At 42.7% G+C, this 16,201-nt stretch overlaps 1 protein-coding gene across 1 annotated transcript in view; it reads left to right on the forward strand.

Annotated features, from left to right (window-relative positions):
- Positions 1-1,795: 1,795 nt before the first annotated feature.
- The window catches only part of SYBU (syntabulin), a 41,580-nt gene continuing 27,174 nt past the window's right edge, over positions 1,796-16,201 (forward strand). The window contains exons 1-3 of the mRNA XM_042786170.1: positions 1,796-1,927; positions 2,155-2,341; positions 15,909-16,106. Of these exons, the coding sequence (XP_042642104.1) occupies positions 1,901-1,927; positions 2,155-2,341; positions 15,909-16,106 (412 nt within the window). The 5' untranslated portion in view covers positions 1,796-1,900. The remainder of the gene's footprint in view (positions 1,928-2,154; positions 2,342-15,908; positions 16,107-16,201) is intronic.

Here is a 16,201-nt window from a genome sequence, read left to right on the forward strand (position 1 = left end):
TTTGAGCTTGAAATGGAAAAAGATAAAGCAGGCTCCAATAACTGAATCATCATCAACTCCTCTCGAGCTGAGTTACTATGGCAATGGCAGTGCTGCTGCACAGCTTCTTCTTACTCTTTCTACCAGTACAACAGCTTTGTAAATGTACATGGGAAATTTCCACCCCACACATACCACGTGTGGCTTGCAGGAGGAGCCCATGGTCTCAGGTGCCCTGGTCTCTACAGAAGGGAAGAGCAAATTTGTGTGATTAAAATATGTGATTTGCAATTTTCTATTTTCCATGGAAACAGTCTTGGAGTGGTAGGGAAAGGTCCAGGATTCTTCCTTCTCTTTTGTGCCTGAGGAAGGTATATTTCAGCGCTTAGAAGATATTTTATAAGTACACAGAATTTTTAATACAGACATTTTAAGTGTTTTTTTCAGCTGCAACTACCTCATTTCTCTGAATTACAGATGTCTCGACGCTTCCAGAGGAGGATGGTATCATCTTTTTGGCAGAGCATAGCTTGAAGCTCTACATAAGTAATGAATCTAATCCTGATGCCAGGTTAATAAATTAGTAATTATAACTCTTTTTGTATGCAACAATCAGTGCATTAGTACTCACCAGTGTCCTCTTTCCTCTTCGAGGACTAGATGAACGCATCACCTTTCCTATCACTGATGGCTTGTTCTCTGCCCTGCACATAAAATACACGTTTGCTCTTAATTATATTTGCGACGGCATTTAACATTCACGCCCTAATAGCAAACAGAAGTTCCCAACAGGAATTGGACCCTTTGCAGGAATCATACATGCAAAGGAAATCTTTGCCCAAAAATACTATTGCTGAAAGTACAGTTTCTGCGAGCTCATTAAGTTGTACAAGCAGACATCTATATGGAACCTCAATGAACTCCATATCAAGAATTTAATCATTGTTTTTGTGGAAAATAAGTCCTTTTCACCCATTGTATGGATATGCATACAGGCCAGAACATGGTCTTGCTAATAAATGCATGTCTTTTAAGTAGACCTGCTCTGGGGAGCAGATGAACAAGGTTAACACATGTGCATTAATCAATAGGAGGGTCAACAACAATTATCACAATGGAAGGTAAGAGAGACAATACAATAATCAAATATACTGTGCAATGTATTGTCTGAGAATCAGGTAAGCTTTTACGTCTCCACATGTTCTATAAAAAGCTGTCATTGAATAATAAGGAGCAGAGGACATCTGACGCATTGTGCTATTTATATAGCCATACATCCATCATATTTGTACCGGTAACATCTGCTCTCTGTTACGTATCTGGTTTGGTGCCTCAGCGTGAAATCTGTAACACCGCACACCCCCAGCCTGCGCTCAGCCTGCCTCTGTTTTAATATGTTTACGCTCCGCGCAGCCTTTTGCGACCCGGGGCAAGGAGCTGCCTCCCCCCCGGGCAGCCCACTGCCAGCAGTGCCGAGGCGATGCGGCTGCCCCCCCGGGGGTCGCCGAGGCCGAGCTGGGCTTGGGGGGGGGGGGGGGGGGTGGGGACGGTGGGGTTGCTGCTGAGTTGGGCGGGGGGGGGATGCTGAGATGGGCAGGAGGGGGATGGAGAGGGGGAATGCCGAGCTGGGCAGGGGAGGGGATGCCAAGCCGGGCAGTGGGACGGGGGGGGGGGGGGGGGGGGGATGCGCCTCCGTCCCCTCACCTGCCCGGCGCCCCCCGGGGCGGGAGGCAGCGGCGGCCCCGGGCGCGGCGGCACCACGTGTCGGGGCGGGGAGCGGCGGGGCCGGGCCGGGCTCCGCCACCCCCCCCCCCCCCACCCAGCGCCGCAGCGGCAGCAGCGGCGGGAGCAGCCCGGGTTTAGCGCATCCCTCTCGCCCATGCCAGGTGCCTGTCGCCGGCTGCGCGGGGATTGAGGAGAGATGGGGCCTCTGCGGGAGAGCAGCAAGGTGAGGGGCCGGGGAGGGAAGGGGCGGCGGGGGTGGCCGCGAGGACGGAGGAAAGGCAGGGACAGGCAAACCCCGGCCACCCCCCCACCCCACGCCAACCCCCTCGGGGGGGTGGGGTGTGTGTGGGGGGGGGGGGTGGCCGGGGTTTGCCTGTCCCTGCTGGGATGGTGGAAGAAGGAGGGCGCATCCGAGGGGTCCCTGACGCCGGGGTGTCCCTTCCCGAGCAGGAGCAGAAGACGCAGCTGGAGAAGGAGGTGTCCCGCAGCCGCATCCCCCGCCTGATCCTCCGGCCGCAGCAGAAGGTATCCCCCGCTTCCGAGTCGCCCTTTTCGGAAGAGGAGAGCCGGGAATTCAAGCCGCCCGGTTCCTCCGGGGGCTCCGGCAGGACCGTCAGCAGTAACAGCTTCTGCTCAGGTACCGCACAGGGACACCCCCCACCCCCCTACCCACACCCCCCCCCACTCAAACCTCAGCCCGGAGGTCACCGTGGGCACCACCACGCCGACCCCTGAGGCTTCGCTGTCACCCCCGGCCGCAGCATCCCTGTGACGGGCTCGTATGGAGCCCTGACGAGCATCCCTCTGTGCGGATGAAGAAGGGCAACCATTACTTTTCCCAGGGAAATCCAGTATCTGTTCTTTCAATACATGTCTGTAAGCGACACCAGATGTTTCCATTTCGAGTTCTGCTATCCACTGCTAGAAAGTTGGCGGTTTTACTGCAGCAGAATAGCTGCTTTAAAGAGAAGGATTTGCCTTAAAAACTGCAGCGTGGGTTTGAGGCATTCTGAAAAGCCCATAAGCCAAAGAGTCTGTAAAACAGAGGAGTTGCTATTAAATGTATCAGAGCTGGGTCAAATACTGCAATTCCTTTGGGGTTTGTGATGATGCATGCATAAATCAGAACAAAATACGTAGGTGAAGCTTCTGCTGTCATACTGAATTGAGTTTTGTTTATTTGAGAATTCAGGTTTCTTCTGACAAGTGTGTCACCAGATGTGAGTTGGGCATGAAGCCTTCTCTACAGAGAGGGCAATGGCTCGGTGATATATCAGAATTAAATTACTACTCTCCAACTGTAGGCCACAAAAGTGTCATTTGCTCTTCAAAATCAATATATCCCTTTACATCAGGGACAACTTGAAACCAGATTTTTTATGTTAAATATTTGTCCTGTGTATAGTGTAGCACAATTTAAGTGCCTCAACTAGTAGTGAATGACTTAGATACCTACTAGTGGTGAGTAGTCTCCTAATTCAGTGAAACTCTTCACCAAGTATGACATTATGCACATGAATAACAACATTGGGGGTCGCATCGTGAACACCTTGGGCTCTATATGTGTGTCATAATTTTAAATACATTTTGGTGACTAAAGAGTTGGTTTTAATAGTATTTTGGAGAGCATAATGTTCCCTATCTAAAATATGAATTATAACAAGTTTTTTTGTAATAGTTAATATCAGAGCAAGTTCTTAAACTTCCTTTTTGTTTATTTCTAAAGTATTTCAGTTACCAAAGGTTTTCCTGAGAACAGCCAGAAACACTCATATTTATCTTTGTCTTCACGACAGTGCATCAGATTATTATTATTTTTTAATTCCTTTAATGAAAAGCAGTGTATTGAACACTGTGTACAACAACAGTCAGTTTTCCTAGATGAGAAACACAATATCCGTGTTTGAGTCTAGCTTGGATTGATTTTGCAATTCAGGCTCAGTGGAATGATCTATTTGGTTATTGTTTAATGAACAATGCAGAGCGTTAAACAAACAACATAGTATTGCAAGAATGCTGTAGTCTTTTTCCCATGCCTTTTGAATCCTTACCTGCTTGAGTTTCCCTGTTACAAAGAAGTAAAATCTTTTGAAGTTTTCTATAAATATATTATTTTTATGATCTCTCCCAAATGGCTGCTTTCTATCCTGATTTTTTTTTTCTTTGTGTGTTGACAAGGCTTTCATCCTGGTTACTGACATTCTTTTTCATATCTTTTGGGTTTGTATCATGTTCTTCAGATCTACTCGACACAGAGCTGCCAAAGTAATACCCTTGCTGCCCCACTGCACTATATCGGCTGTCCTGAGGCCCAGCAGAGCTTTGTAGTTACTCTGGGTGTGTCTGATCTCCCAGCTTGACAGTTTTAAGGCGCCTTTCACAGAGGTATTCAAGAGTGCAATGCTGGTCTCTTAACCTGTCTCTTAAGCACAGCTGCTCATATATTTATTTCCTTTTATTATTTCATGAATGCCGTGTTGGTTTAGTTTGATTCTTTTCCCCATGCTGAGAACTTTGAGCTTCCCAAGCTGCCTGCAGCACCCGCACTGGTATGCGCTACCCTGTTTGACTGCTCTGAGTCTTCAGACCTTACGCAGCCAAGGATCAGCCAAGGCAGTGTCCTCCGTCCCAGTATGTGGCTTTGTTATTGATAGGTTTGATGGGTTTTTCAGTGTGATGCAGGTATGACAACAGTCTCTGTCTTGATTTCTTCAATCTCTTGACATCTCTTCCCTGTCTTCCACTTACGATCCTTCTTTATAATAGTACGTCTAATTTAGATTGAAATTCCCCAGCAGCTTTACGTGACTGCTGGTTCCTGTTTCTGGGGAGGGGATGGTGAAGAGCTGCGTGGAGAGGTGAATGGAGGGGCTGCAGCCTCTAACCTGCCTCTCCTAGTGGTTAACTCAGCACTTACCATCTTAACTGAGAAGTGGCATGCGCAGAAAGTGCATTTAAAATTAGCAAGTAATAAATTCGGAATAGGTGAGCAGATGAACAATAGCGGGATGACAGTATGAAAAAGCTCATGAGCACTTGGATAAATGTCTTTTTTGTGACAACTTCTTTGGAGCATTAAACTCCAAAAAGTTCTTGATAAGCAGCAGGTAGTGTGAATTGACCCCTAGAATAATTCCTTTACTCTTTACCCTTCTCTTGACAAGTTGTTCTCTCTACCTTTCTTCCTTTATTATTGATACCAAGTCGTTATGATCAGTAGATTCCTCTTCCCCTGTAGAAATTATTATTTTTTACCTTGTCAATTTAAATATGTATTTCCTGCTTGATTCCCTAGAGCTTCTGAGATTGTCCATTTTCCCTGGGTGCTTACACTGATCCCAACACATAAGTGAAGACTTGGAGTTCTTTCTCTCTAAATGAGAGCAGCAGGGTCTTCCAGGTATTGTTAATGTTAGTTTAGGTAGGGGGAACCTTTGGTAACTGTGGCAGTGCTGCAAGTGTGGTGGCAACAGCAAAAAATACCTCTCAGCAGCAGACAAGAGACACTTTGTTTTAATGCTTAGTTTCTTTCGAAGAAGTTGTTAGTTCTGTCTGAGATAAGTTTTACGTTTGTGCGATCCGCTCCCTTTTTGTCTTGTGTGACTGGTCACTTGATCATGTTGTTCAACTATTTGCAATTGACTTTATGTCTGTTTTGCTTTGTAAGCCTGTATGAAGCACAGTGAGACTGTTACTCTTATCTGTGATACTCCTGACAAAATGTGTTTTTAATACTCTTTGTTTCTGCCAAGTGAACATGGATGCTCTGTGGATGTTGTGTAAGCAAACTGAGCCTTTGTATCAGTACTCACCATGCACAATCCCTCCTTAAAATCTTAGCGCATCTGGGGTCCTGTTTGTCATTTGATACGGGAGCACTTCTCTTCCTTCAGCCGCTGCCCTCCTTCAGCTTGGATGTCAGCCACAGAACTCGTATGATGTCAAATGATGAAAAAACACTCTCCCAGCAGCTTCATCTGGCTCAGCTGCTACCGAGCGTTTGCCTGTGTCATGCGTGTTTTCCTCATAAGTTGCACTTGGCTTTGAAGTGGCTACGCGCGTTTACCTTGTCGGCCGGGCCGAGAGCACAATTTTAAACATTGCAAACAAATCATCCGCTCAAGGGTCCATGGCTGAGCTGCTGCTGCAAGCAAGAGTGAGGCTGCCTTTGGCAGTTCCAGTTGCAGTGTTTTCCTTGTAAGAAATAAGATCCTTAGGGCAGGGCGTTATCCTTGGGTTTTGTGTACACACGTCCTTTTGATACCGAGCCAGTTGCGTATTGGATCGAAGGCAGCCTGGACGTGCTAAACTCAGTCTGTTTAGATTTTCATTTTAAAAGGCAGTTAGTTTGGGATATACTTTTTTTTTTTCTGTTTTCTGCCTCTGAATAGCTCAGCTTTTAAATTTCTTCTTATGAAGAAGAGTTGTTATGTGCAACCTCTATAATGACGCCCAAGCTCTCCTTCAGCCTTTATTCAGAAGCCAGGCTCCTGAATTTCTGCGGGTAATGCAGTGGCGCTTTGTCAACTGAGATGCAGCTCTGCAGAAAGCACTTGTGCTTTAATTATCGGTTCAGCAGAAGACTTTACGAGCCAGAGTAGCCATTTTATGCTCATAATAAACAGTTCCTCTTTTCTTGGGCTTACCTGCAAGTCACCTCTTTAACTAGTCTGAATAGTACTACGGGCCATTGAAAACCAGTAGCGTCTCTGTATAGGAATGATTGTGAATGACTCCCAACAAAGTTCTCAAAAATACAAGCTGAAGCTTCTTTTTTTTTCTTTTCCTTTCAAATTTCAAGATCTGGGTTCAATACTTATTTCATAACTTGTTCTTTTTTGGTGTAAAGATTTTTTTTAAAACTTGTTCTTTACACGTGTGCCACAATAACCATGCTCCAGTACCGTGGCTGCACTGTAAGCCCCGGGGTGTAGGCGCTGCAAGGGGGCTCTCAGTGTTACCGCTCCCTGCTCTTGCTCCTGTGCACGGTCCCTCTTGAGCTCACAGATTACTTGCCAGTTGACCCAGATGCTGATGGATGCTGCAGTTCGCAGTGCGTATGTCAAAAAAAGCATGTAGACTTTAGGCAGGCTTATTAAAATCCACGTGAATGCACGGCCCATACTGCTAGCCACAGACAAGAAGAAAAGTGTTGAATGGGTGTTACCAGACAAAAAGCTGTACCTTCGCACACTCCGGTAAATAATTTATTTTCTAGAGCATTGAAGTAGGCTGTATTGTAAACCAGCTAGCCTTGGAAACTACACTATTAGAGTGTGTGTACTTAAATATATATTTTTAAATCAGAAAACATACAACAAAACAAATATGCAGTATTTTAACAAACCAACAGGTTGGGGCCAGAGAGTTAGTACAAATTACTGAAAATAATTACCTCTATTATTTGTATTTGTATATGTATATACATATGTATGTATTATTATGGAAAGAGCGAGATGTCCCATTCTTCTTGTTTCTTGTTATAGGAAGAAATATTTTGTTTAAATAGTTTGTTACTGGTTTATTTGTTGGTTTTTTTGGTCTGAGTTACTGAATCAGAGAGATATGCTTACAAGTGCTTAAGTATGTAATATTGGAATTTAGCTTCTCTTTCCTGCAGTCCTTTATGCTATGCTTTTCCACAGTCCTCTTGCCATTTTTTTCAAACTTCTGAAGTGGAGGTCCTCTCCAGCACATTTCTTTGCAGCACTCTGTAAGGCCATTCAGTAATCACTGTGATATTAGTTTACACAAACACTGAAACAAAATCTGCTTTCAAAAATGCATGTATGGCCTTTGCATAAGGGTGACACTGGGGACGTGCTTCATTTTCTCACTGCTGCTTCCCTGGAGAATTTCCTGCTGGGCCAGCTTACGTGCAATAATTTATTATTGCTTCATATTGTTAACCACCAGTTCTGTTTCTGCAGCGCAGAGATCTGTTCCAAACATGGAAATGAGAAAAGTGCCTCGGTACTAAAGAGCAAAGCCTGCCTGTTCCTCAGTTTTCGGCCTTTGCCTGCTTTCCTTTCAGCTTGACTATTTATTCTCTCTTACTAAGTAACAATCCTTTTGTTCCTGTTCCACACAACAGCATCTGGAAGCCAAAACATTTGACCTTTTGGATGTTTGTTGTCACCTTTTTATGTATCTGTCAGCACTGTGAACCTTTAAAGCCTGACCCAGAGCCTCCTGAGGTCAGTAGAAGAGTTCCTGTTCTCTCTGGCACATTTTGGATAGTGTCCTGAGAACAGTCAGTACCTCACCCATTTTACTAGCCTGTTTGTTGAAGCTTGCTGTGTACTACGGACTGAATTCTAAGTTATATCATGTATTTTCTTTGCCACCAATGCATAATCTAATATTTTTGTTTTGAAGTTCTTTTAATACAATTTTCTATTAAGATGAATGTTGCTATGCCTATTGAAGAACATCACAACTTGTAGCAGAAATAAACCTTTAATCAGAAGTCTTTGATTTCTTTTGCATTAAAAGAGAATCATGATATTTAAAAATAAATTCTTTATGACATGTTTTAACCCTACTTTTATAGGGCTAGTATACATCCTTGAAATTTTGGAAGAGTGTTTTGATCACACAACTCACCCACCAAATACGGTGGGTGAGTTGTGTGATCATGCTAAGTGCCAGTCTGGATTTGGTGTCAATTAAAAAAAAATAATGCATAAAACAACAATGGACAGAATATGTGTTGTTTCCAAGCATCATTAGAAAGTAAACAGTGCAACCTTATGCAATGATGTTGAAGCTGTGAGGGTCACAGTCATATGCTGTCAGCCATGGAGGCAGAGCTATATGAGAACAAAGGAATATAACATGTTGTACCATTTGAGGAACAGGTACAAATGTCTATATGGTCTACTGAAGATACTTATTTCCAAAAATGGTACCTTCAAAATTGGATAGAATATTTATAATTTCTACCTTTGCTTCATAGTGGAATTAAACACATAAAACCACACACACACAAACTCATCTGTATATACACATGTATTTCACATAATGTTAATATTAAACGGGTAATATTTCTTATACTGGATATAGTCAAGGCTTTCCCACCAGAGCTAGCAGTAGTGGTTCCACTTCCAGCTATTGGCCTGAAGAAAGATTAGTGATGTCTACTAAAGCGTTTAAAAAAAACTAAAGCCGAGACTACTCTTTGTCTCTTTCAGACTCTTTTCACTCCTCACCTTTAGTTAAAACTTTTCTTTAAAATTTCAAATAGATTTTCAGTCCTTTGTCATCTTAAACCTATTGTCCAAATGTCATCTCTGATGTGATGTGTTATCAAAACTCTAGGAGCTGTGCTGTTCCTGACCACAGTGCTCTCCTAGTAACAGTACTATTTTTATTGATATTTTTACTAGTAAACCTTGATGCTTTTTTTCTGTAATACTAATACCATTAGTGATGCTATAAATGTAATGACAAAGCCAATAAGCTGCAATTATATAGTCCTTTTTTCAGATGGTTTCCCAGAACTCACATCAGTCCTGCTTGTTAGTGAAATGTTCAAATAGAAGGAAGATTAGTAGAGCCATCATTTGCTGCCAAAGTCAAACAAAATTTGCTGCTTCAGTGTAACTTAGCTATTGTACAGTCAGATGTCAAGAGCTGATACTTTTAAGTACATATTTATGGGAAATACTGCGTGATAAAAGACGTCCAAGCTCCAGGAGTGGGTCAGTTCATCTTCTTGCACCTTCATCCCATGTCATCTACACAGTCTGAGCCTGTCATCATTTATGCCATGCTGTGAGGAGCAGAAAGGACCTCTTGCCAAAATCAGTGGGCATCTTCCATACTAAATTTTCAGTAGTCACCATTAGTGGTCAGCCTCTGGCTGTGATGGAAGCAAGGTCAAAGGGGCTGGCGAGGAACAGGTGTAAAAGTTGCCTTTATATTAGTGATAGGGACCTCTGCAATGATCAAAAGGATTTGAAGATGTTTAGTCTTGATTTTACTTCACTACTGGGTTAGATTTTGTGACTAGAACATTAAAATCAATAGTTCCATCTTGAAAGATGGACTAGGAAAACCAGAGTGGTTCCCAACTGTGGAATATCTGAAAGATATAAAGGAAAAATATGATCCTAAGCATGTAGGTTGTACAGGACCTCTGGAGAACATTTTGTTCAGCCTCTTTTATGAAGCAGGACTGTTTCCAGCACCATGTCACATCAGCCATGGCTTTGTCTATCAGAGTCTAGAAAACCTTCAAGGACAAGAGTTTGCACAGCCTCTCGTAGATGACCTCAGGGATTGGTGGAGCTGCTAGCCTGCCTTCATTCACAGGCAAAATGGAGCATAGTTAATTCAAGTTCTGTCTGCAGAGACATAGAGATTAAATGTGGAATTAATTTGCTTAGCAGGATTTCTTAAAGTAGGCCTTGTCAAATAAACCTCCTCTCTTTGCCTGGCAGGGCTATAGTTTTGGTTGCTCTTCTGCTCTGCTTTAGTGTGCTTGATTCCTTGTAAGACACTTGCCTCACAAACACATGATACTCTGATTAATTTTATTAAATACCAACTCCAACAGTTCTTTAAAGTAGCTGTAAGATTAGTTTAGGATTGATCAGGAGGACCAAAATTAGTGGCATTTTTAGAACTCTACTTTTAGTAAGGTTATGAGACATTTTTTTCAAAGGTCTGTGTGATTTTGCAGGTGACAAATTGTAGCAAATGACTAATCTTCCAGAGTACATAAAATCACCTTCTGAGTAGCTGCAGTGAAAATTAAAAGTTTTAGTACAAATAGGAGCTGACGAGAATATTCACACTTCTTACCTTAATCTGTGCTCCCTAAATTGTTGCTGGGCAGGTGAGGGTGCCTCCAGAAGACCATGCAGTGTTGTGATGAGGCAGGAGCTAGGCTCCTACCTATTGAGAGCCTGAAGGTGTGCATGTGAATATGCTCCACCTCTGTCTTTCTATGTGTACTACTCCTTTTATACTATTATATTTCATCCTGCTGCTTTTACTGTGGTCCTTTGTGTTGCCTAGTTGTTCCAGAACAATATTGTGAATCTCCGGTTAGCAATGTTTTCTGAAATCCCTTACACCTCACTGGTTCAGCTGACCAAGTCAGAACGGTGGTTGTGCTAGTCAGTGGAAAGATGAGATCCTCCAGACAGTGACTCAGACTAGTTGGAAGACTGGAGAAGCCTAAATTGGGCTGTTGTTCTGACTCATCCTCCAGAGGAGCCTCTTTCACTGCATTTAAAACAGAAGGAGCCTTAGCAGGTAGAAGCTAGGTGATATATTCCCTTCGGTGTCTGCCAGCAATTTTCATTAATGCATAGAACACCCCTGTGCTACAAGACCAGTCATGAAGAGAAGACCAAAGCAACATGTAGGGAGTCAAAAAATGTGGAACAGACAAACAGATTGGGAGATTATCATGAGAAGTTCTGAAATACCCTTGGTGGTTTACTGACAATAGCCAGCTCAGTGTGTGACATCCTAGCAGAGCCATGGCTACTCAGACTAACAGATCCTGAGATGAACAGAAAAGGAACCATTAGGAACAGTCCGAAAACAGTTTTTGCCTTGGTACACTGAACTGGTAAAAATTCATTAGAGGCCCATGTTTAATTCTGGAATCCATATTTCCTAGTAGAAATACAGAGTATGTACAGCCTGAACATTGGTCAAAGGAACCTTAACAGAAGATAAAAGTGGGACAGTAGACAAGGGATCAGGTAGGGGTTGGACAGTTCAGACTCATGAAAGTGCATAACTAGATGAGGCAGTTAAGAGTGAACATAAGTCAGTGGTTCCTCAGCAAAAGCATCATTAACTATTTGGATGGATTATATAAGGAGTTTGCAAATTCAGCATTTCTTGAAGTCTCCAGGACAAAGCAGTATGTTTCTAAAGAAGGCATATTCAAAGGCATATTCCAGTGGAACATCTAAAGTCTCTGTGCTCAGAAAATCAGAGAAAATTATCAAGTCACAACATATGGCCTTAAAGTCTACAAGAACAACATTTTATTATTATAGTATAATTAACACTGTTGGTTATACTTTGACTTTACTATTTGAAAGTTAGTAAGTGCATGCAAATGTCAGAGTGCTCTGAGCAACTTCCCTGATTGTTTGTTTGAAGAGACACTATCCCATGGTTGGCTTTGAAACTTGGCAAGCGTGTGTGATCTGGGAGAGGGGTTGGATGTAGGGTTTCAGTGATGAAATCCAGCTGATGTTCAAAGGGAAGGTCTACTCCCAGAATGCTCTTAGGAGGCCACTATGAAAAAAGACACCATGAATTTTGCTAAGCAATGAAAGTTGTGTGTTATACATTTATGTATTTTTCTCTCTTGTGCAAGTAAATAATACAGGCAAGATCAGAAGTATGGATTTTCACAGCAGTATTTGCCAGCTTTCTATCTTCCTGATGCTCATCATGTGCCTGAGAAAGTAAATCAGGTCTCTCTGTATTCCTGAGAAGTCTGGACCTGAAATCCTTAATGGGGCAAAACTCTTGCTGGTTTGTAGGACTGAATCCTTAGCTGAACTTGCTGAAAACGACATTCACATCATGTCTTCAGCAGAAAGTGAATCCCATTGTGTGCTCATCTGCTACTGTTACCCCATCGCCTACTTTGGAGATAGATTCCTTATCTCGGCCCATTTCTGGGAAGGTGGAGGTCTTCACCCCCCTCTGTCAAAGTTCTCAGTGGGTTTTTTGGAGAAGCCTGCAGGTCTGTGGGCACTACTGAACCCACACTGCCACGGCTGCATCCTTCCTTTTGCGGATGAGGAGCAGAGGTGTTTGCTGCAGCAGTTAGCTGTCTGTTTGTGGGATGGAGAGGTCATCAGCTTGATGCATGGCCAGGATCTATGGGAGGGTCTGCTGCTCTTCTGCAGGGATTTCACCTGCAATATTAAATACAGTTAAATAACCTTTTAAGGCTTCAGTAGCAGGGAAGAATGAAGATACTGGCAGGTGATTTGGCTTACACTGAGCAGCTGGATAGGACCTCAGAATTCACCAGGACTTTTCCTTGTGCCTGAACAGCAAGTTGCAGGTTGGCTGGGAGGTGCATCCCCCCCAGTGTACAGCAGAGCTTTGCTTGCCTTTGGTGGTGAGCACAGGCGTTTCGTGTGCAGCTGTTCCTTTCTGTTATAGTAAAGATTTTGATTCTTCAAAAGGCACCACAAAAAGCTGACACAGAAAAATGTTTCTCTGCGACTTGCCCTAGATTTGGAAACTTTAAAATTTTGTTCACATTTCTGGCTAATACTAGGTAGAAGGAGTATAAGTTGTACGTTATATAAAAATAAATGATCGTAGGAGAGGGAGTACAATAAAATCATTCATTTACTTCAGCTGGAGTGGGAATGCTCACCTGTTTATTGGTGTGTCTAAAGGTCACAAGGGGTATGAGTAGAGAAGAGCTATTGTTCTTTGTGCCAGGCTTATTTGTGCCTTTAATAAATGCCCATTGCAACAAAAGCTGAAGTCCTTAAGGGTAAAATGGGGATATGTAGGTATGACATAATCTGATTATACAGTGTCACCAGTGTGATATCACAGGCAATGACAGGGGGAGTGGTAATTAAAATATTTATTTTTTGTATGCTTTCTATAACTACTCTTTTCCTTATTGCAGTTGGTTTTGCATACTTGTTTTTTCAATGCCCTAATTTTTAACACTGTAGTTTAGTTCTTTCATTGCTTAAAGCTTTTATCAGCTTCTGAGGTGCTTCCAGGTAGCAACTGTATAGATTTCTTCACTGAGAGGGGGTCAGTTACTGGAACAGGCTCCCCAGGGAAGTAGTCACGACACCAAGCTTGCCAGAGTTCAAGGAGCATTTGGACGATGCTCTTTCCATATGATTTAAGTAATTCTGTGAGGAGCAGGGAGTTGGACTCAATGATCCTTATGGGTTCCTGCAAACCTGAGATATTCTATGACAGCTTTGGGAGTTATTTCTATACAAAGTCTCCCATACAAAACACAGCTGTGAGGTCTGCAGAACCTGTCCAGCTAGTGCAGTGATTTTATTGGTGGAAATACATGTATTTTATTTTTAAACAAAAAGTTTTCAAAATAATGGCACATAAAGAAACATCTTAAGAGGGAAGGTCATAAGAAAAATAAGCTGTACAAACCTGCACTTTTTTCTGAATATATTTGATAATAAATGTTTGTGTGCTTCTAAAGAGAAGATGCTTTGGCCATATCTAAAGGAGCTGATTAAATGCAATCCCAAAGCTCACTCAGCTGTGCTGATCCACTGCCTTGTGCCTTGTAGGTAACATTCATTTAGCCTGCAGAAGAGACTCTCAACCCTTGGGAGAGGGAAATGGGCGCTGATCTGGGAAGAAATTGCTACCTTCTCTCTTCTCTGTGTTGAGTTATATTGTGATGTTGATGGGAATGGAAAGGATAAAAAGTAAACTAAAATCATATGGACAACAGTCCTGCATTAGACAGGGTAAACGTAGGGATGGGGTGAAAACCTTATTAGCGGTCTCCTTCCCAGTATTTTTCTGCTAGGTTGCAGAAGGCAGCAGCAAGATGCAAAAGGAGATGCTTGTAGGCTTAACTGATCTGATTTGAAGGAATGAAGTATGATTAAGCTGGATTATGTGCTTTGCACCGTTACTGCGTTTTGTGCCTTGGGAGGTAATTCTGGCAGTAGGCTGGGCTACCCCTATGACTTGGCATCATGTCTGGCAGTTCACAGAGGCCTGGGCAGCAATGCCTCGGGCTGCTGACAGGTATTACATCCTAATGCATATGGCATGCATGGGACTAACTGCACTTTTATGTGACCTGTTCAGCATTGGAGGCAGGAGATGGAGAAATGAGAAGCAAAACACTGGAACAAATAGGTGAGGGTAGGGTAACTGGCCAGACACGAAGGAAAACTGGTTCACATGAAAGGGTGAGGTTGTTTTACTGTACTGAGGGAGCAATAGATAACAGCAAAAGCTGTTCTTTCCTGCAGAGGGGAGGTGGGCAGGGGGCAGGGTTTAGATAGCTATGGAGTGACACTTTTGCTTCATAAATGCACAGTCATATACTGACTTTTTAAACAATCTGCTCATGCAAAGCTCATTGCAAGATCAGGCTTGACCTAAATTACAAACAGGGTGGAAGTGTAAGGGCAATATGGTCATGCAAATGATTTGGCTCAGTTGCAGGTACCTCTTTGACTTTCATGTTAGGTAAAGATAATGCATCGGGAGCAGAGTGCCATTGCATAATTAAGATGGCAGCTTTCATTTTGTCCTGGGAAAGAACAAACAATTACATTTCTCCAGGAGAGTAAATATTCAAGGCTTCCCAGTGTCAGAGTAGCCTGTTTGTTTTTGTTGTGTATCTCTAAAACCACCATGCCTTTTAGGGGAGCTGTGATTACTCAAGATTACAGGACTTGTGATTAGATGAAGGGGGTGTTTGATATGTGGATTTCACCGGGACTCAGACTTCTTACTTTGCATTTAATTATTAGGAGCTGAAGTGTTTGTATACCTGGAGGTCAGGAACATGGGTCTATTCCTGAGGTGGCTGCTGATGCCATGAAGCACTGGTGTGCCCTCAGAGGAATTCGGCTTTAAACAAAAGCAGTCTGTGTATAACACACCCTCTTCAGAACCAGTACCTCATAGCCACCTGTCAAGAATGGAAGAGCTCTGTGATCATGGATGCTTTAAAAGGAAAAACATTTTTGAGAAATATTTATTCATTCCAGTTAAATGAAAATCCTGACTTTGTGTATATGGGCTGTAGGTCATTCATTCTCTTGTTCAGATAGGAACATATCTTGGAGAGCATGTGGTCTGTGCTTGCTTTTCATCTGGTGTGCATTACACAAGTCATTCTTGTATCTTATGTGCATTTCTTCATGTCGTAATATTCTCTAACCTAGCTAAGTCAAAATAATTTATCTTAGATCTGAGTTTTAGATCTGTAGCCCCTGATTTTGTATTTTGTCAGACTTAGTGAAACAAGTGCTTGCCATTTTAGTCTGCCTCAAGATATTCAAGACTTCTTCACAAAATGGGAGAAACTAACAGCTTCTCACCAGGTTTCAGAGCCAGGGTTGTGCATATCAGATAACAGTAAACAGTTGCAGTTCAAACACTTTTTTTATTATTATTATCATTCTGCTAATGTTCATGTACTTATTAGTTAGAAATTTTCATGTTTTCCCTTTTCTCTTCAGATGACACTGGCTGTCCTAGTAGCCAGTCAGTTTCTCCAGTTAAGACTCCTTCTGATGCTGGAAACAGTCCAATCAGTTTTTGCACTGGTAGCGATGGAGACTTCTCCAGGAAGAAATTCAGTCCAGGGACAATGAGTGAAGGGAACCCACAGCTGGCTCGATACAAGAAGGAGACAAAGACAAGCCTTGTAAAGCCAGGTGAGTACAGTTCCTTTTATTTCTTTAATTATACTTTCTAATTGACTACTACATCTACAGGTGTCTACATACACTGTGTTGTCCTGCCTGTGATA

This window comes from Tyto alba, unplaced genomic scaffold (assembly GCF_018691265.1).
Source record: "Tyto alba isolate M040663 unplaced genomic scaffold, T.alba_DEE_v4.0 Super-Scaffold_9, whole genome shotgun sequence".
Taxonomy (NCBI): Eukaryota; Metazoa; Chordata; class Aves; order Strigiformes; family Tytonidae; genus Tyto; species Tyto alba.